Consider the following 23,108-nt stretch of genomic DNA (forward strand, 5'->3'; position numbering starts at 1 on the left):
CAAATTTCATTTCTTTTTCATGCACTGTATCAGTTAAAATTTCTCTTCACAAGCCACAGAAGAAAAGCCCTTCTTTACCAACAGTTCAGCAAGTTAATTCTCTGAAACTGATTTTATGAGATCATTTTTTTAACGTTCTGTACTTTTTGTTGATTTTCAGAAATTTGTTTTTGAATTTGATATAGTATATTTTTCATTCTCTAATATCAGAATTTGCAATACATTGTTTCGATGTAAATTTATTAAAGGATTGGAAAAGTTTTCATAACAAGATTTTTGCTATAACGGTATTTGTGAAAATGGAATTCGACTGTACATGAAGTTATTTTGTGCATTCTTTTTAACAATAAGAGAAATGGTTTTTACAGTGAAATAAGTAAATGCAATTAAAATATTTTATAATATTTTTCAGGCATGTGAAATACTGATGTATTAGTTTAAGAGGATGGTATTATTTTAAGTCACATGCCTCGCCAGGCATGTAAATTTTTAGACATTTGTCCAGCTCTGAGTGCTACAAACATTCGATTCGTGGGTGCAGGAGTAGAAATGAACCAAATGACCTCAATGACTGTGGTAGTATTGTCACACTACTGAATTAAAGATCAGACATATTTGTGTACAACTATCAAACTTAATATCAATGACTAATAGTGCATAAGAAATGGTCAATTGATATGCCAAAAGATATATTTTTATATTCTCTTATCCTAACATTTATAAGTGGAAGAATGATTAAAAAATTTCACCTTGTATTTTATCAATACATAAATAATAATAGACATCAGGAAAGACTTTCTTTTTTTTAAACCACCATTCCTCTATAAAAGATTCATATTCTTCAGCTAAATGATGACACTGTAAAATAAAAAGAAATCTATAGTAGAAATCTGTAGTAAAACTAAGTAGTATATAACTAAAGTAGAACAGTAAAAGTATTTTAGAAATTTCACTTTTTTCATTTGAAGTTTATTTTCTTCACTTTATTTGTGAACATACAATACACCTTTTTTTTAAAAAATATCCAAGTCAAAATTTATAACAACACAATATCCAGTTAAACCCCCAATTTGTTTTTTTTTTTAAATTTTACAAAAATTCATATAAATTTCAGAATTTTTCACTTTTTCCAATACAAAGAATTGTTTCCATCACCAAAAACAGGACATCGACTTCAAAATGCAATACAATACATAAACTACAAAATATATTGAGGACAGTCTTTTTCTCTCCTCCTTTCCCCACCCCCTATCGTTCCAATTACTGATTGATGACAATCTTCTTTTTTTTTCTATTCATCAGATTTTCATTAACTAGAATAAAATAACATTACAGTCGACATTCAATTTTATGAAACTCCAATTTACAAACACGCTCTGTTTTACGAACTGGTCTTGTGTCTCGAACAGCATGCCATAGAGCTAATGTTAAAATCTGTTCTACTTTAGAACTCTCATTTCCATTAACTCTTTATTTTACGAACTCGTTTTTCCTCTGCTACTTTTTTGTTCCTGTTATTTTATTCTTCCAGCTCATAGTAACCGAAAGCTAATTTTGATTCCGATGCTCCACGTGTCATAAGAGAAAACAGGAAAAGTGAAAAGGAGGTAGAGAGTTCACCAAGATGTAGTTTCACATTTGATTGCTGGTGGGGTTGACCATGAAGTGAAGATGCATTGACAACATAATTCCCTCTGTGTGCATTATGATAGGATAAACTGGTGGTTTAAGAAATGGTGTGATACATTAGCTTATTGATAAGGCAATTTCTGAGTCAGGAGTTGATCGAAATCTACTTTGGCTAACTGCTTTTTGTCTACTTTCCTCTTCACAATTTTTTTTTTTAATTACACAAATATGAAAAATGTACATATATACAATATACAAACATGTATAACACACACTTTTGACATCAAGGGACAAGAATGTCCTTCCAGCAGGTATATAATGGTTTCTCTGTTGATATTTTTTTTAGCAACAGCCTATTATGGTTTGTGTCGGTTGATAATTGTTTAATATGAAGTATATATATATATATTTATTTTTGTATTTATGAAACAAATTTTACACATAGATGGATTGTTATATTACATTGTTGTAATATAAATTCAAGACTGGTATTTATAGAAAACATGAGTATATTGTTATTGGATCTTATGTTATTATTTGTATGATTGATTGCATGGTATTGCAAAGTTTTCTGACAAGGACGAGCTGAGTATCCAACTCCGACACCTCTAAACATCCTTTGATACTTTAGGAGAGTATCTTATCAACCTGGGCTACCGTGCTCTTAAGAATGAAAATTTTATTAGGCTATTAACATAGTATTTAGAAGACACCAACGAATAAGGCAAATGCACAAAAAATAATAAAAGTCCTAATGCATTTCAACACCAATGGGTGCCGTCTTCAGAGGAAAAATTTAACCACTAGTTTCGCTGACAGAGTTTCCCATTTGGGTTGAATACCGAATCTTCACGCACGGTTGCTCAGCGGAAGAAGTATGTCTGTTCACTTCAAACGTCGTGGTCAGAATGAAGCTGTGAGCCTGCGTGAGATACTAATGCAGCGTCCTGATTGGACATTTGCGGAATAGTGCTATCCGATTGGTCCATTTGAATTTTCTTGTAATTCCCGCTCGAAATGAATTTAAGCCATGGTGTTGCGATCGGGGGGTGTAGATTTATTATCGTTCACTAGTATATTTTTGAAGGCCCAAATATATGTGCCTTCGTAGAAATCTAGATCAACTGTGGACTTGACTTTGTGAAAAACTCTCACTTCTTGAAATTTGAATTTATGGCCTTCTTGCCAACAGTGAGCGGCGATGGTCAATTCTTCACATTCCTGATTCTTAACACAGCGAGCGTGTTCATTTAATCTTGCTTTTATGGGTCTCCTTGTCTGTCCTATATAACCAAGAGAGCAATCACCACATGGAATGTAATAAATGCCCCATTGTTTATTCTGCGGTATAGCATCTTTAGGGGGCATCAAAACCAAAGTTTTTAGTGGGCACATCTATGGTTGTTAGATTAAACTTTTCAAGAATCGGGTTGATCTTCAGTGAGAGTATTGGATCGTAGGGTATGACTACACTTTCTCTGAGTGGTCTCTCTGTAATATTTTCTAGAGTGGTTCCTCGTGCCAGTTTCAAGAATTTTCTACTTAATTCGTCAACGATCTTGGTGTTGAACCCCCTGTCTATCGCAATTGCTCTGATGATTTCAAGTTCATGGTCTAAAGTGTTCCGATCTGAACAGATGTTAAATGCTCTCGCTACATAGGTGCGAAAAGACGAAAGTTTCTGTTGCATGGGATGGCAAGATCTGAAATGAGGTGGTAATGAGACTGCAAAAGGCTTACGATAGACCGAGGTTTGGAACTGTGATTTCTGTTCCATTACTAATACGTCCAAGAAAGAGAGTTCATTGTTAGTTTAAAATTCGGCTGTGAACTGAACATCATGATTTGATGATATCACATATTTTGAGTGGTCCTTATAAAGAATTAAAGAAAGATCCATCTGATTCTCACTTGAGAAAATTGAAAGAAGTGGTAAAAACCAGTGTCTCTTCCCGAGCATACAAAAAAGAGCGTAATTCCAAAAAAGAGCGTAATATTTTTATCATTTTCTTCTATTTCCTTTTGTATAAAGTTTATATATCCTAATACTGGATAGTGATCTGTTATCTGAGTTTCGTATTGTGAGAATTTTTCTATTGTATTTATTTTTGTTTATTATCTGCTAATAAACTTCTACTAAAACTTTCAAACCTTGGTCTAAATGTTCAGCTGCTGAAATGGGTGAAGGCTTTCCTCATTAACCGTACCCAGTTTGTCTCATACAAGGGCCAGAACTCCCCATTCCTTCATGTCAAGTCTGGCACACCCCAGGGTTCGGTCCTCTCGCCATTACTATTTCTAATTTATATAAATGATCTACCCAACTCCATAAACTGCTGTATCAAACTCTTTGCTGATGATTGTGTCATCTACAAAACAGTGTCCAATCTTCCCGACCAAGAGAATCTCTCCAACACAACCTTAACATTTCCGAATGGTGCTCAACCTGGGAATTACCCATCAACTTTCAAAACTGTTTTTATGAAAGTTACTCGTAAAAGAATTTCCCTTACTCAATAAACAACTCTCTGATCTCTGAGGTTTTCCATTACAAGTACCTGGGAATTATAATCTCTTAAGATATCCGCTGGAACCTTCACGTTGATTATATCTTTAATAAATGTCTCCAAAAACTCTTTTTCCTTTGCCATAATCTGAAATACTCCACCCGTCATGTCCGTCACTTGTGCTACCAGACATATATTCTCCCTGTTCTCTCCTATGCCTGTGAAACCTGGGATCCCCATATCCAAACCAACATAGACAAATTAGAATCTATCCAAAATAAGTCCACTTGCTTCATTTTCAATTGTTGGTCTTCACCTGTCTCCAAATCGGAACTCAAGCGCCAACTCAATATCCAACCGCTCTCTTCTCATGGACTTATCTCTCATTTGACTTTTCTTTATAAAACCCTCCATGGGTTTTTAATATTGACACTTCCAACATTCTAATTAAACACTCACATTTCTCTGTTAGACTCAACTATTCCCAAAAATTTCAGCCGATCTTTGCCTTTTCAGATTGTCACAAATTTAGCGTCTTCTCAAGAACTATTATTGACTGGAACAACCTACCACCAAATATTGTAGATTGCACTACGTTTTCCGAATTTTCCTGTTCCATCAATAGTCATTTTTGTCATTCATAACTTCCACGTCCTCTTGTATAGGCCTCAGCCGAACAATATTGAATAAAAATAAATAAAAACACTTAATTTATAAGTTTATTTTCAGAGCTCGGAAACTGTAAACATTGACAGCATGTTACCATCTTTTGCCATCAATTTCAACAAAATGGAAAAGATTGTGCTTGCCAGTAGATGAAAAAAAGAAAGATTTTAAAGAAATTAATGTGCAAACTTTTACGAAGACAGAAATTGTCAAAACCCATAAAGTACATTGAATTATTGTTAGGAACCATCGAGTCGATTTTGACTCCTGGTGACTATAGATCATGGCTCTCCAAGCTGGTCTGTCATTCACAGCTTGTCTCAGTTGTGCTAGCTTCATTCCAGTACTTTGCAACATCTTTTCTATCCATCTAGTGCTTGGTCTGCCTCTTCCTCTCGTTCCCTCCATTCTTCCGAGCATTACAATTTTTTCTAGTGAGCCTTCTGTGCGCATGGCCAATCATTTGATCATTTTTGTCGCACCATGGTGATTTTCTGCACACGAGGGCTAATTAGACCGGGACCTACAATTTATTGCTGATTCCGAAAAGGCAGGCTTGTTTTTTATACTCATCGAGAGGTTGGTGCGCTAAGCCCTTGATGGGGGACTCCCTGCAGTAGCAATTTTTTGCTGCGGTCAAGTCGCCGTTTTTTTTTTGTTGTACCCGTGTCAGGAAAGTTTTCTGACAAGGACGAACCGGGTATCGAACTCGCAACACCTCTAAACATCCTTTGGTACTTTAGGCGAGTATCTTATCGACCGGGCTACCGCGCCCTATTACATGGCCAAAGTAAGAGAGTTTGTTTAATGACTGTTGCTTCTAGAGAATAGTCAACCTTGACTTCTTCAATAACTGATTTGTTTGTCCTTTTAGCTGTCCATGGAATTCTCAGCATCCTCCTCCAGCACCGAAGTTCGAAGGAATCAATTATTTTCTTGCTCTCCCATCCATACATAAAGACAGGAAAGACCAACGCATTTATAATTCTAATTTTTGTTTTCATTGAAACATCTTTGTCTTTCATTATTATATTAGTAAGCTTTCTCATGGCTGTTTTACCCAGAACTACTTGTCTTTTTATTTCTTCTGTGCAAGTTCCCTCTTTTACTATTTTTGATTCTAGGATATCAAATCTGACCACAATCTCAAAACTTTTGCCATCTAGTTGAAAACTGTGAATAATGATCTTTGTTTTTTTCGTATTTAGGTAGAGTCCGAGCTTCTCACTTTGTTTTTACTAGATATAATGTTCTTCAGGTCCTCTTCAGATTCTGCCATCAGAATTGTGTCAACAACATATCTAAGGTTGTTGATCACTGAAAATAAGGATACCAGTTTTATCACTGACACTTAAAATACAGTTCACCAAATTTGGTGCTAAAAGCCTGCATGTGAAGGGGTTGAATTTATATTTGACCATCTTATTACAGTTATTACCATCTCACATGTAGAGTTATCATACAAAGAGCTACTTATAATTTTCTGGTTTGATGCTATTAATAAAAAAATTCACCATAATTCCTACAAACTATTATCATTATTAGGAAGTTTTCTTCTTCCCACAGGTATAACACACTTTCTGTTATTTTCGAATACTCTCTAGAAAGAAACATATTTTCTGGATATTATGCTGAAGTGAACTCGGAAAGAAAAGTCATCTTGTCCCGGCGGAGACAATATACTGACTGGAATATTAAAAAAAGTTGATGACAAAAATTTCAAGAAAACATTAGTACCATAAGTATTAAATTTTCAATATTTATAGCTAAACATTATTCATAAATACTTCTATCATATATAATAAGTGGATACAATTTACTGTGCGCGCTTTTATAAAAGAGGTTACCTGCTCTGATGCTTTTTCTACATCTGAACAAAGTTTCTCTTGTATTTCAACCAATCGAATTTCACTGATTGAAAATAAAAAAAAATATTATGCAACAATACAATATACGAACATTATAAAACTGTCACTAAACATAAAATCCTGCGTTTTTAAAGTTTGCTTCTGATTGTTACTGATATCCACATGGACATTATTTTGTAGATTATGTAAATCAGTTTACATGAAAATGTGTTATCATTCAACAAAGTACTCAAATGGTATATCTAATGGTTAAAAACAAAAGATAAAAATTTTATTTTGGACAATATTTTTGGTTCTGAAAACAGTGAAGAGAATCCTTCAATAGTAACAGATACTAATGAAAATGTACAAAGACAAGAATGTTTAACTTAAAAGCATCTCTGCATAAGATGCAAGCTTTTTTTTGTTCCAGTGGAATCTGAATATAAATAAATAATAAATGAAGAAATGAAGCCAATAATGGGCGGAAGAACTCTATTTAGCAATACTTTTTACACAAGAACAGTATGTGTACATGTTAAGTTTCACAACAAGTGCTCCAAGTTCTTACCATCCTCATCGCAGCTGCAAATGTCTGCGAAATGCTGGACATTTCTGAAAGGGTTTGACAATCAGGGGTAAGAACTTTAAGCATTTGTTAAAGTACATAAAACTACTAGTACTAAATAAAGAATTCTTCCACCTATTATTGGATTGTCATTTCTGCATTTTCATTTATCCTCCAGCTGATCAGGTTGGGGTTTCTGGCCATACATTCCTATATTATTCTGTTATGCCTTTGTTTTCTACCACCCTAAAAGTTTATACGTTGAGTTTTGAATTACCCTGTATATGTTTTTATTCATTCATTATATTTACAGGGGTACATACTGTACAGTCAAACTTGAACAACTTTCAAAGGACAATTTTGTTTCAAATTATCAAATTCAAAAATACAAGATATATACCATACTTTAACGTGTATAAGGAACCCCCCTTTTTGTCAAAAATGAGGTCCCAACATTAGGAAATTTCTTATACATGGAGAATATATGAATATATTTCCCCCCCCCCAACTTTTTTCTAAATTTTAAGCGTAAAAAAATCTGGGTTTTTTTTAAAATACAGTAAAGTGACCACACAAATTGTATATATAATTTAATTCTCAATATTGATGTAGGATTCATAAGAGACATCAGCTGCGACATTTAATATTATGAAGTTAATATTTACAGAAATTATTAATTATTAATATTTACAGAAACAGTTTGTCATCGTCTGATACAAAACTTATTCACAATCGTTGCCAATCATTTGAAAGGTATCAAGATTTACTTTCATTTAGACAATCAAAATTTATGCTTTTTGATATTTTATATATACTTAACAATGATAAAAATGTTTTAGATTTTGATTTACAACTTCACTATTAGGTTCAACAGTACAGCCTAAGTCAAATAAGGTGGTACATTATCTTGATGCAGTTTTACTGGATAATATTAAAATGAGCATTCAATTACAATAGAACCTCTCTTATCAAGTGCTCCTTAAATCAAATGCTTCCCTAAACCAGCATCAAAAATTCTCTTTTTTGTTTAATTTTGATCATGTTACTACAGTAGAAACCGCTGTAATCTGGACTGATTTGTATTTCAGACACTTTCATCAGGCTATGTTTTTTCGCCTTTTCTACAACTTAGACATTTGTTAATTTTTTTTAAATCCAAAACTAGTTTTCACTGTTTTTTGTTCAATCATTCTCTTGTACTTCTACCACTTTTTTTTGAATGAAAACAAAATAGTTTCAAAATATTCTTATTTTGAGAAAAAGAATTTGCCACAGAACTGTACTTCTGTTTGCAAAGGGGATTCTGTCATAAACAAAGTTTACCAAAGTTTTTAACAGCTGGCTGATATGAAGATATGTTTTGGAAAGAGAAAATTCAACTGCCCTTGCAGGGAATCGAACCCACATCCTTTCACTTTACGGGTGAATGCCTTAGACCACAAACGCAACGAATATCTCAATCTTTCCTTGGAGCTTGTGCGCACTGAATGGAACCATACATGGACGGTCGAACCTAACTCATGCCAAAGCTTACAATGCCACCAGATAGCGACTTACATGAGGATGATGTCACTCTCTATCCATATGAAGGTTTTTAACAGCTGGCTGATGCGAAGATATATTTTGAAAAAAGAGAAAATTCAACTGCCCTTGTGGGGAATCAAACCCATGTCATTTCACTTACCTTTTGTAAAAACTTTTGTATGGATAGTGGAGAGGGACATCATCCTTGGATAAGTCATCATTTGGTGGCAGTGTCAGCAATTGTGAGCTTTGGCCTGAGTTAGATCCGACCGTCCATGTATGATCCTGTTCAGTGTACACGAGCTCCAAAGAAAGATTGAGATATCTGTCTGTATGTGTTTATTTAGCAATCTATAGAGATGACTTTTTATTTTTGTATAATCAGAACTGTAGTGTTGACCCGGAAAGTGAAAGGATGTGGGTTCAATTACCCACAAAGGCAGTTGAATTTTCTCTCTTTCCAAAATATATCCTTGCATCAGCCAGCTGTTAAAAACCTTTGTATGGATAGTGGAGAGTGACATCATCCTCGCATAAACAAAGTTTCCCTACAAGATCACTTTTACACACAGAACATTGACTTTAGTTAACCACAGTACGAATGGGCAAGATTAGATCAAACAGATGTCAAAGATGCAGATTGGAGTGTTGCACAAGCTTCGGAAAGTGTCATTTTCAAAATTTCAAAGAATTTACTGGTAAGATGTAGGACCTACAACTTCACTAGTTGAAAATGACTTTGGTGATGGAAAATTCAATTTTTCCACTGAACATAAACCATGTGTAAGGAATACCAGAATTTCTAGCTTTTTGGGATACATCAGCAGTATAATAAACTTGAATCAAGAATATGAGGGTATTAACTCTATAATGCCCAGATCGCCTGAAGTCGGCCGAGTAGGTTAATGCCCATAACCGCCTCAAGTCGGCCCAGCTAGGGGGTATGGGTATGTTTTGGTGGGCTTTTGTCACCGACGGGGAAGAAGATGAAAGCTCTTGTCAGAGGCGGGAACGGAAAAGACAACTGCAACGCCCTATCAATGGGATTTTAAAAGCTGATGTACTAGAATGTTCCTTGAGAATGGACTAAGGGTACTCAATGCATTTTACAAAGAGATAATACTGTGAGGAAAGGGGTGTTTTCAGTAGACAAATTATCTCCCGAAAATCCATTGAAATGGAAGGGTGAACGTCAATGCAAAGGGTGGCATGAATAGAAACTCATGGAGAATGGGTGGGGAGAGGGAAAGTGGCCGAAATTTTGACGAGTCCACTTCGAACACAAAAAACTTGGTATTTTCACAACCCTCCCAGGTTTTCTATCTGGGCGTTAAAGAGTTAAAGAAATAATGGACATCAATAATGATGAGTAGGTTGTTAAAATATTAACAGATGGGATCAACACAATTTGTGACACGATTCAGAATTGAGAAGGAATTGCTTCAGAAAGTAACAAAACCGAAAGTGATAAAAGGGCACACAAAGTTCCAACTAGTAAGTTATTTCTTATTTGGTGTTTTGGATGATCTAAGTATTATAACTATGCAAGAGAAGGAATTATAATTCCTTATAAAAATCTGATAGAAAATAGAAAAACCTTCTCTTTCAATTTCATTTATTTGCTCAATTTTTAAATGATACTCATGTGAGGCAACAATTAACCTGTGAGACACAAAGACTGGAAAAAAGGAACCAAAAAAGCTAACTTTTGAATCCAAAGAAAGAAAAAAAAAAGACATTCTGATTATACAAAAATAAAAAGTCATTTCTATAGATTGCTAAATAAACACATACAAGTACCTCAACATCTTATAAGGTACAACAATTACCAGGTGTTGAGGGAGAATATGAACTGAACTGATGCGGAAAATTATGTCTCGAGTATTTTAAAAAGTTGAGAAACACTGGTGTACTGCAACATATCTCTATGAACTCTCTGAAAAATTTAATACATACATTTTTCATTTTGCACTAGGGTTGCTATTTTCTTTGTTTAACCAGATTTTTCTAAACTGGCAATTAGGCTGTTCTAATTAGGTCGAGTAAGAGAAGTTCTACTGCAAAATTAACAATGTGAAATTTTTTATTTAGACAAGTCATTTCTGAAATAGTTCTCTAGTCATCCAAGTCTTTTTGTTGGATTCATGCATTATGGAAAACCTTTAGGGATTTAGATCAGGATTTAGAACCAGGACAGTAATATGACACCTCAGAGACCTGTTTAATTTTCCTTTCAAAAAGTAATATCTGCATTGTATCCAGTTCTCTGTACCAATTGCAGAGAGTAACACCTCTCTGTATATCAATATTTACATACTCAAAATGAATGAGCACATTGAACGAGCACAACATGACAAAATAGTGTTATATATTTATTCACAAATATTTTTTCATTCAAATTTACCTATTTGTAGGGTTGGCACGGTATTTACTGACTTTTATCATCTTGGGAAAAACCAATGGTTTCATCACTTTCAGAGGGGGAAACAAAACACTGTTTCCGATATTGTTTTGAAAATTTATCTATTTATTCTTCAGAATTATAAATTTTTTTCAGAAAAAACAATTTATAATTCTGAGACACTATTGAGCAAACACTGAAAACAAAATTTATTATATTCTCACTAGCATTTCATATTGAAGAACATATATCTGCTCATTTTATCATATTACTATTTTAACCTCTTAATAAAACCTTCAATGGACAAAGCTGTAAAAATCTGGTCAAGAAAAACTTTTGATTTTATCATAATAAGTCCATATATTTTGTAAATTGGATTTCTCGATAGAGCACATTTTCTTATCCTCTTTACTTTAAAAATGCCGATAATCAGAAGAAAGCCTACTTGATTAAAAAAAATATGGCATTTTAAAGGGGGTTTAGTGATTTTTGCTATGCCAGTTAAAGGGTCAACATACACACATGGACAAGATATCTTGCCGCTATTTATAATTAAGTTACTTGCTAAAAATATGTAGATAATAAGGGATTTTGCATAAATTGACACCTTGATCTCATTTCTGTAACTTTTTCTTTTTATATCCCCACGTATTCCCAAGGGATCAGCATGATCCATCCAGGGAATTAGTTAGTTTTAGTAAACGTCCATGCCCGAACCAGGATTCAAACCCAGACCTGCACAGTGAGAAGCTAGTTCCCTAACCACTCGACTGCCAGGCAGCGAAGGATTATTTTCTTCAGTTTGTTCATTTTGACATCACACACGTTTTTCCTTATTTCCTCATTCTGGGAGCATATTACTAAAATACAATCAAGATGTCAATTTGTGGAAAATCCCTTAATAAATTGCTGCTCACTGTATCACTTTCTTTCTTTCAAACTAAGCATAACTCAGGTCTATCACCATCTATGGGCAATTTACTACCTAGTGAGTTGTGCTGGAAGAGAAACTGTTTGTACCTAACAGTCTGAGTGCGTATGTAGTGTTGTGTTTGATTTTTCAGTGCTGTCATCTATATTTCAGAAATGAAGTGAGTGATGTGTAATAATTGAATTACATTTGTATGGTTTGTAAGTCTGTTGCTCTCTGTGGCGAGACTTTTTACAGGGGAGATCTACTTGCATTCGCACCTTGAAGTTGGGAACCGCAGAACTCACTATATCACTGACATCTGAATTTTTACGCCATTTAAGGTATCCGATTACGTTGAAAACGTCATTTTGGAAGAAAATATGGATTTTCATTTTTTTTTATCTTTTATAAAAGCCCTATTTGTTGTGATTCCAAAATGGGCCTTGTTTTGTTTATATGATGCTTAGAATCAAAGTTAAATTCACTTTAGTGTTGCGTTTTTACATGCAAGTAATACGCGAATGAAGACTTTAAATGTGTTTTACGAAGAATGCTATTTTTAGCAGAATTGAAGAATTGACATTTTACTTGACTTTGTGACGTGATTTGTAAAAATCTATTCATTGCATCATTACGAAATTTTAATGTGGTATTTTTGCTATATATTGTTGAGGTTATGAACCAAAATCTAAGGTCTATCACATATAGGTTTTGAATTACAGTGTTTTATAGACAAAATGTAGGATGAAATTTCAAAAAATTCACATGTACTTAAACATATTTTGGTCTAACTTTGAACATATCATGCAATCCTTTAAATTTTGGTTCATAACTTGCAACATCACTAGCTAAATGCACTGTGAAAATCACAAAACATTTCATTAATAAAATTTTTTGCAATCGTGTTTTGAATATCACATGAATTTTGCCTAAAATTTGAAATAAAACCGACTTTTTCATAGAAAATATAATAGACAGACAAAAATTTGTCACTGTTTTCACCATTGCGAGACACTTTCTATCAAAAAATGTATTTAATGTTCACTCCAGAACCATTTTAAAGAAAAGTGACAAGAAAGGTAGTCGGATACTTTAAGGGGTTTCATACCTTTTAACATGGAGAAAAACTATGCTCTAATAGAAACAACATTAACAATACCATTTAACCACTGATTTATTTCAATTTTTTTCACATGCTCTTGACTGTATGTGCTATCCTATGCCAGTATAAAGTTTTACATATCTGATACTTAATTTTTTGAAATTTTTCAAAAAATGCATTAAAAACAGCTTGCACGCATGATAAAATACCATTACATCAACGTAACTGAATAAAAATTTATAAAAAATATTAAGGGCGTGACGGAACTCAATGTAAAAACTTGGAGGAGAGGTCGAGAACACTGTTAGGAATCATAATCACATAGAAAATAATGGTCGGAAATGGATACGAGGAGCTGTACATGACCTCTCGAGGTCGGCATACGCGGGTTCCTCATTGTAGATTCTTCAAGAATTGCTTGTTCTCTCACATGTTCGTCGCCAAATGGGTTTCAACAAGATTGGGCTCCATCTCATTACACAATTTTCATACATGACTGTCTGGACCGAACATTTGGATGTGGATGGATGGGGCGTGTTGGTTTCGTCGCATGCCTCTCACAAATTACCTGATTTATCTCCTCTTGATTTTTTATTCTGTGATGCCTTGAAAGCTATTGTTTACGAAACGCCAGTAGATTCAGACATGGACTCGATACCACAAATTACCATCACTGCTACTACGATCCACAAAATGCCTGGTATTTTTGAAAATGTTCAGAAATCCATGCGGCGTAGGTGTCATTGTAGCAAATTGTTATTTATAGTGTTGTTTACTGGCGCCATGTTGTATCATGCTGGAATGGCCTTGACTATGATGTTTCATGTTAGAACGGCTTTGACCCCATGAAATTGCAAAGCTGTTGAAATCAAGTAGATGTCTTGGTCGTTCTGAGCATTAGGAAATGCAAATGAGGTGGTGGCACTGTAACCCAAGCCAATAAAGCTAGGTGTTGGCAGGAGAATTTCCCTCTCTTCACTATGCAACAAATAATCCACGAGAACCCCTATTGGTTCTTTTATATATTTTATTTTTTTATTTTATGTTTTACTAAATTGAAACTCACCTGTGAGACATGTTTGACACAGGACCAGCTAACAGCCAGGAGATATGAGTTGGTGGGTCAGCCAGCCAAGTTGTCTCATCAAGGTTTCACTTGAAAACAATGGTGTGAAGGTCAGTGGATGATATTTTATCTTGCGGACTGAACTTTATTTCATTATTTTCTAATTTTCTTTGTTCCGTTAATTCCTACCATAATAATGACATAAGAATTCCGGGAAAAATGTGTTTGTGAAATCTGTTACATCGTTCGTGCATCAATGTAAATCAGTGAAATTTTGAACACCTTCTGTGGTGCTTGTAACTGTTATTGTACTCTTTTTTGGGTAATAAAATACTTTACGCTGCTATTCGTAGTGTCCTTACTGTGTCTTTGTCTCTTTATTAGGACTACTTGAAGGTGGCATTTCTGACCCTGCTTTCCTAGGCGATTGTTTCCTAATGATGTTCTCTACCTCTCCTCCAAGTTTATATACAGGGTGTCTTGGAACTCCACATACAATGATGCTTACGTAATCAACCATTCTTCGTGAAGATATGAAATATTCTTAATGGCATCTTATTTGGAGCACCAAAAACGGAAAAAAAATCATTCGATAGTTATTGGGCACCTGAACTAACACTGAACTAACATTCTACCTATTGATAAATCCCCTACAGCAGGGTTTTTCAATCGGGGTTCCGTGAGAGCTTTTTTGGGGTTTCGCGGAATCAAAAGGGACAGAACCCCAAAAATCCCGGAACCTTGGTAGTTTGAAAAATTTTGTTACTGTTTCACCTGAAGCAATTATTTATTTTTATTTTTGTTGAGAACGGGTACTTTAAAATAATTCAGAGAAAATATTGGATAATCAACCAGTAGAAGACAAACAAAATTCTTGTTGGCTCCTTTCTTTTTTTCTTCCTATTCTCGCACACAAGTCCTTCAGATAACAACAGTCAAGATGACTTCCTGTGAATTGGTATTCCCAAAACTCTCAAGACCTATATGAGGATTTTTATGAGGGTCTTCCTTCAAAGATTTGGAAGTATTAAATTGTTCCTTTGCATTCTGTGCTTCCCCCCCCCCCAGCCTGCCTCTCTTCCTTGGAGTTGCCAATTGAGATTGACGGTGTCAGATTCTTATCACTTTTTTCACTAGCAAATCTTAAATAGCAGTACTAAGACAGAGAAAAAGGAATAGCTTTACTTTCTAACTTTGCCTGAGGTTATATTCTCCCATGCTACAGATTCATGCTACCACAAATGGAACCTCGTTTACACAACGTGCAAGAGGCCACGTCAAAATGCCGTATGAGGGTGAAAATCGTACAATTGAAACTTCTTTGAAAATGATCCCCCCCCCCATCCCATAGACCTCACAGAAAATATCACAAAAATTCAATGGTTTCAATTGCATTTTGCTTGTTATATAATAATTCTTGAGAAAAATCAGCCACAATATTAAATTTTTGAAAACAATATTATAAATTACTTAAATAACTACACTGCTGGCCACCGTAAATGCAACACCCTGAAGGAAGCATGCAAATAATATGAAATTTACAACATGCATTAGCGGAGGTGAGATATGCAAATGATTAGAATTTCAGCGCAGGCGCCTGTGGCGCCACTTCAAAGCGCTATTTAAGGCTTGGAGATTTCGACGATTTGAAGTACGGCAATTGTGTTTTTCTTGTGGTTTTTTCAAAAAAACGATCAATTATGCCTCGTAGAAAACAGCAATCATCTTTTGATCAAGTATCCGAGTTCGACAGAGGAAGGATAGTGGCCTACCGAGATTGTGGATTATCTTTCAGGGAAATCGGTAGTCGTGTTGGACGAAACCAAACAACTGTAATGCGGATATGTGATCGTTGGATGCAGGAGGGTACGACGGACCGACGTGTTCGATCGCATCCACCTCAGTGCACCACTTCACGTGATAACAGGCGTATTGTGCGTATGGCAGTGACGGATCGCTCAGCCACATCACGAACCATAGCACAGCACATTCAGTCTGTACCGCATCATCCAGTGTCTGCGCGTACCATTCGACGCCGTTTACAGCAGAGTGGTCTGTCCGCAAGACGTCCATTGCTTCGTCTACCCTTGACGCAGAACCACAGACATCTCCGCCGCCAATGGTGCGATGAAAGAAGGATGTGGACGGCACAATGGAATGAAATTGTCTTTACTGACGAGTCACGCTTCTGTCTGCAACACCACGATGGTCGGATTCGAGTCTGGAGACACCATGGAGAGAGGATGCTGAACAGCTGCGTTATGCACCGCCACACTGGTCCTGCACCGGGTATTATGGTATGGGGCGGTATTGGATATCACTCTCGCACTCCTCTAGTACGCATTGCCGGTACTTTAAAAAGCCAGCACTACATCTCCGAGGTGTTGGAGCCAGTTGTCCTTCCTTACCTTCAGGGCTTGTCCACAGCCATATTTCAACAGGATAATGCGCGACCACACGTGGCACGCATTGTCCAAAGGTTCTTCGCCAATCGCCAGATTGAATTGCTTCCCTGGCCAGCTCGCTCTCCGGATCTTTCGCCGATAGAAAACACGTGGTCCATGGTTGCTCAACGATTGACCCAGATTACATCCCCAGCTACCACACCAGATCAACTTTGGCAACGCGTGGAAGCTGCTTGGTCTGCTGTACCCCAAGAACACATCCAAAGTCTCTTTGAATCAATGCCGAGGCGTGTGGCAGCGGTGAACTCCAACAATGGCGGCTACTCTGGCTACTGATTTTGGCAGGAACCACACTTCACAGAAGTCTATAAATTTAAGCATTCTGATGATTTAATCATAATGATGCTTGGTCAAGATGTTATCTACAAAATAAATATTGTTGCGATATCTCTTGTCTTTCTTGGTGTTGCAATTTGGGTGGCCAGCAGTGTAATTAACATTTCATCATCGTTCCTTAAATCCTGAGTATTCTTATATTGTTCTTATGAAGATTTGAAAAAAAAATGTAACTTTTCACTTTTTGAAAAAGTTTTTTTTTCCCATATCTAACCAAAGCAGATATTAGTAGGATAGAGTCCAACTCTCTAAAAGTTGTCTAAAAGAGAAGAACCGAAATACTGGATATCAGTGTTTCTCAAAGTCTCTCAGGGGCATTGCCAACCTTTGTCAAGGGCATCGCGGCAAGCTGTCGATATTGCTGATTGCCTGTTCAGTGTTTTGAAAGGGTGTTTTATAACTATTCTGAGTAGGGCTGTAACCAGAGAGGAACTTGGGAGTTCTGGTGACCCAGGCGCAGGACCACAGGGGGCGAAAATTTCACTCTTTAACTTCTCCCCCAACATTGAAAGGGGGCCTCCTTAATGTGTGCTTGTCCCGGCTGACCAAGCCTCTGATACCGTACCTCTGTCAACAATCAGTCAATTAGTCTATCAAAGTTTAGGGCTTTTGGGGTGACAATATGCAATGAAAAACTTAGTGATACATTTTTGTAATCCACAATAATTACATCGATTCAATGTATAGAAATGATCATTCTCGGAAGAAGGTCTCGAGAAAGGCATTGACATTGATCTGCATTTTTTTTTCTTCCAATTATTCTTTTGTTTAATGCTGAAAGAAAAGCGTAAGGGAAATTTCCTATGAGTGACCATCATTGTAAGTGGGTGAGTTTAACGAAAATGTCAATATTCCCACTCCTAGTAATAACACATAATTCCTCTCAATGTCTAATCAGTGTTGGTCATGTAACATCCCATGACAAGCAAACATTTAGCATTCTCCAGGAAAACAAAATGGTATATTGCTAAAAACTGACTGTTCTTTCACTTTCGTGTTTTTGCTCAAGTTGGAATTTCAAGATACCCTGTGGAGACAAATTGTAAACTGAAATCACCCTTCTTTATATAGCATTTTTCTTTTATGTAAAGGAGTAGGCACCCAACTTTTTTTTTCTTCATGGGAGACATGCATATATACGTACATACAAGTTAATCTTTTCCCTGTACGCATATACGGGTCCAGCCGAAGGTCCGGTTAGTTATTTATTCAATAGCGGCAGTATATCACTCTTTATCTTCAAGATACTCTCGCCAACTTCGCCATTTTTTTTTCCATTTTCCCGATTTTTTATTTTTTAGAAGTGAACTATTAATATGAATTTTGACATCAAAAATCAGAAAAGAAAAGTGCTCCTAGATATAAACTTTTGTGTATCTCGATATGAAAACATAAGTTTTATCAAAAAAACAAAATCAGGCCCCATTCCATGTTTACGTTAGCATTAGGAGGCGAGGGGGTGTATTTGTTGATTTTTGATTACGAGAAGGGTGAAAGCACGAAGTTTATAAAAACATGAAATTAGGTTCAGCCTGGTGTCATTTTTTTGAGTGGGGTGTCTATGCTATGCTGACTTTTGACAAAGACAGAGGAGTAAAAATATATTGGCAAAATTCTGAAGACAAAAGAGGAATCTAATTTACTTTTGGTTCTGTCAGAGAAATTAAGAATAACTGATGTCCTCCCTCTCCATTAGAAAACAAAAAGTAAAGATTTAACATTATATTTTCACACACTTGTTGCTGATGATACGTTGAAACTTACAGGCGTGAAACTAAGAACATGATCGGAATGTATTGGAGGTGGGGGATAAATGAGGAGCTTATGCGGTATATTTCCTTAAAAAATTCCACCCTGCTTCTGTGCTTCTAGTTCCAGCCATATATTGAACTTCCTCCAACTCTTCTTGTGATCGGGGGGAAGGGGGTGTGATACGGAAGGGCATTATGTTTACCCATGTATACAAAAGCGACAAATATTCACAAATACACAAACAATCATTCAATCGTAATTCAATCTCCCAACTGTGGCCCTCTTGCATTTTCAGTGTATATCCATCATAGGCGTCTGCAGAATTTTCTTGAGGGGGGGAACGGGTTCGAAATTTTTTCCTTCTGGGGGTTTACGTATTTTCCTGCAAAATAAAACTATAATCTCGGTTTGAGGGGGAGGGATTAGAATCCCAATACCCCCTCCCCCGCATACACCAATGATCTCTGTCCATGCTTGTGATAAAAAGTAATCAGAGAGGGAGTCCCCTCTTATTAGTTAAAATATCATATAAAAGGTATTTAGTTTCGATATAGCATTTTTTTACCGAAATACTTTTTTTCTAATTTTTGGTTACAGGAGGGGATACAGACCCTCTGTGCACCTCCCTGCTTATGACTATATATATTAACCACTATCCTATCCCCTTATAGCTATGATATACTTATACTTGTTCTTAGTTCAAGATATACTTACACTTGTATCTTGTTCGTGGCCATATACTCGCTGTCAAAACTTTCAATTAGAGAATCGGAATCACCCGAATCCTCATAAAACAAAATACAATGAATTTCTTCACCCACAAGACTTTCTTTAGGCATTTTCCAAATCGAAACTGATACCTCAAATCGATAATTGACAACTTAAACATAGAAATGGTAAATATTAATGATAAAAGTAATGAAAAAGGTCAACCTATTCACATTTGGATAGAAATGGAATGTGAGTTTTGAAGAAAAATATCTATTAGTAAACCAACCGTTAACCTTTGGATAAGATTGTATCTATGGGGAAGAGAGGGTGGTGGCCATTTTCTGAATGCACTACCTAGAAGTGATGAAAACTCAGTTTGGGAGCAATACGAAAACTTTACAAACGATTTTGTTGTATGTATTCACATACTAATCCGGTGCCAGTCCACTTTATTTGGAACATTCCCATAGATACAGACCACTTATAAGGTATTATCTGCTTCGTAAAAAAAAAGAGATGAAATCACTGCGTGGAAGTGTCACTTTTGCGAAAATGAGTTTTTCAAACTTGACAATGAAAGGACACAAATCCCCTGAACAAATTACAGCTGTGCTTTTTTGCTCACGTTGACTGTCTTCTAATCAATAACTCTAACCCCAGTTGTAAATAAATGCAGATGTTTATCAAAACGCTAGATCCATAGAAAATGTCTATGGAAGTCTCATGCTCAGATACTACTACAATCGGGCAACAATCAGAGGCGTATTTACTGTTTTGCCGCCCTTCTCCCATTCTGTTCTAATATTCTTGACCACTTATCCCTAGAATTCACCACCCTGGGAAATATCCGTCTTGGACTCCCGCTCCTGTGGAAACGCCTGTGTCTGTAAATCAGTAAATCACACTTTGGGCCACTTGCATGCTGACATACTGTTTTGGTCATTCACATGCTCACACAATCTCTACGTCCCCCTTTTGGTCACTCACATGATCGCATACACTCTATGCCACGATTTTGATCGCTCACTGACCTGGTTAGTCGCTCTCTAGGTTACTTTTTGGTCATCCACATGCAGGGCCACAACTAGATGTTTGGTCACCCGGGGCAAGCTCGCATTTTGACGCCCCCTTGTAGTGTTGAAGGAGAGGTTTCAGAATGAAATTTGCACCCTCTTGGGTCTAGCGCCCAGGGCACGAAACCCGCCTGCTCCCCCCTAGTTGCGGCCCTGCCCCCATGCTTGCACCCGATCTAGGTCACGATTTTGTTCTCTCATTGACCAGGTCCCTTGCTCTGTAGTTCTTTGCTTGGTCATTAACATGCTTGCATCCGTTCTAGGTCATGCTTTTGATCACTCACCGACCTGGGGTCACTCGCTCTCTCTTTTGGTCATCCACGTGGTTGCACACGCTCCAAGTAAGGTTTCACAATTCCCAGCGCCAGGTCACTATGATGAATATAGAAATTTGGCATTGGTGGCTAAAATTTTATATGTTTGATTGCTAAATTGAAGTGTTAGGATAACCAAGTTTTTGGTAATTATATCAGTGTGTCTATCAACACGGAGAAGGGTTGCTGAATCCTAGATAAGCTGAAAAAATGCATTATTTCAAAAAAAAATTAAATTATTTTTTGATTTGTCAAGCCCTGCTCTAGGTCACTCACTGACCTGGTCCTTCATTCTCTAGGCAGAAACCGATTTATGATTTTGCACTCTTCTCACATTCTACTAATTTTCTTGGCCACTCATTCCTCAAACCTGCCACTCTTTGCTATAACTCGCTAGCCCCCCTCCCCTCCCTGTAACAATGTGTATTCCTCCCATTCTTTATTTAGGTGTTTTTTTTTATCATTGCACACCCATTTTATGCACAAAAATGGGCATAATTGAACCTACGCAGTCTGGTGCCAAATCCTAAAGGCAGCCATGTCCCAGAAGGAAGTCAAATTGTACTGCTAGAGGTTTGTGTACCAACCTCTCAACTAACAATCAAAAACCTTAGTAATACGCTACAGAAGTAAAACAACACTTGCAAAATTGTGCACAAAATAAAATATAATTAGTATTATACTATCATGGGCTCAGTTCATGTGCATGTTAATGTCCCTCTGCAACACGCCGTTATGTTTTTTACACAAAAAAACATGCCGTAATTTTTTTGCGTGCCACAAATGCTGCTTTATTGCTTTTACAGTTCTAATAAACAATATCGTTCGACGATTATTCACGTTTATTCAAACATAGGTTTTCTTTGTGTGAACTGAAAATATGCATATTGATGACCGGGGCCGCAACTAGGGGGGGGGGAGCAGGCGGAAATGGTGCCCTGGACAGGAGTGGGCGCAAATTTTTGCGGCTTGATTTTCCAACCCCCCAGAATCACAACAAAGTGTTTTTATACATTTTTGTCACTAAAATTATCACCCCCCCTCAAATTTGCCGTATGGGGCAGCTGCCCCTCCCTAACGCATGATCCAAAAAGTACATTAAAATTCATTTTGACTTCGAAAAATCTTATTAGGAGTAAAATACTTCTCTGAATTTTGGGTAAAGGAAAGTTCTTTTCATGAGAGTATTGACATAATTGTAATAAAATATAATAAAAAATTTTGTGAAAATTTCAGAAGATGGAGGCTTTCAGAAGTTCAGTACAGATAACATTACACAAATGACACCGAACTTTTGGAAATTTGACAATGTTTCAATAAATAAAGTGCCAGGACTTTGTTTAGATAGAGCACCTGTATGACATGCTCACTAAATTGAGTTGGTATGCAATTAATAAAATTATTTGATACTGCGCGTCCTTTTTTTGCACATAAACTGGCTCTAGTTGTAAGTCAAGTTACAGGAAAACGCAACAATCGCAAAAGTACAAGATACCACAAATTCTAAATATCTATACAATATAATATATTATAAGCAATAAAATTTAACATCTTGATAATTTTAAAATTCTTTTCCCAAAATTATTTCGCCAATGTCATGGGTAACAACATGATAGTGTAACCTCGTTTTGTTGTACTGTTGCAAACAGTCAGCTTTATCGAAGTGGAGCTTCCGAAATCCAATTGATGGGGCATATACGCTCGTCTTTTTCGTTCCCGCCTCTGACGACAGCTGTAAATCATCCCTCCCTGCCTTTTCACAAAAATGTCTTATATACCCATACCCCCCATCTCGGTCGGCTACGGACGGTTTGGCTGTTCGCATGTAGAGCTGTCTCCGGCCGGATTGGTTTTTATAGAGTTAAGAATAAATAGTTTTTGTTTATATTCACTATAGCTGATGCTTGTTTGGCACCCTGGACCGGGGGGAGGGTAATATTCACCCTTTCTCTTACTTTGACTACTCGTTCCACATTTCAAATGAGAATGGTATATGTCAAAATTCACACTCAACCCATGACCAAGTATAGTGAGTGGTAATTTTTTTCATCTTGTTCTGTATTTTGTTATCAATACAATTTATCATTGAAGGCAGTTTCATCCAGGGTAGTGACTATATACGATTTTTATGAGGGGGGGGGCAAACATGATTTTGCCACCCACTCTACTTAAATTCTGATGATTTTATAATGACATTTTTATTTTCACTGATATTTGCGCCCCCTAAAGTTTGG

The 23,108-nt window shown here is 36.3% G+C and overlaps 1 protein-coding gene across 6 annotated transcripts in view; it reads right to left on the minus strand.

The window, feature by feature from the left end:
- Creld (Cysteine rich with EGF like domains) overlaps window positions 1-23,108 on the minus strand; it is a 164,188-nt gene that overhangs the window by 94,483 nt on the left and 46,597 nt on the right. For all 6 annotated transcript variants that reach the window (XM_089254047.1, XM_089254046.1, XM_089254045.1 and 3 more), the window contains exons 4-5: window positions 6,650-6,713; window positions 750-858 (exon numbers count right to left, since the gene is read on the minus strand). In XM_089254047.1, coding sequence (XP_089110173.1) covers window positions 750-858; window positions 6,650-6,713 — 173 coding nt within the window. The remainder of the gene's footprint in view (window positions 1-749; window positions 859-6,649; window positions 6,714-23,108) is intronic.

The sequence above is a fragment of the Pholcus phalangioides genome, unplaced genomic scaffold (genome assembly GCF_987345545.1).
Source record: "Pholcus phalangioides strain wild (caught in Gottingen) unplaced genomic scaffold, Ppha-v1.0 ptg000039l_1, whole genome shotgun sequence".
In the NCBI taxonomy this organism is placed as follows: domain Eukaryota; kingdom Metazoa; phylum Arthropoda; class Arachnida; order Araneae; family Pholcidae; genus Pholcus; species Pholcus phalangioides.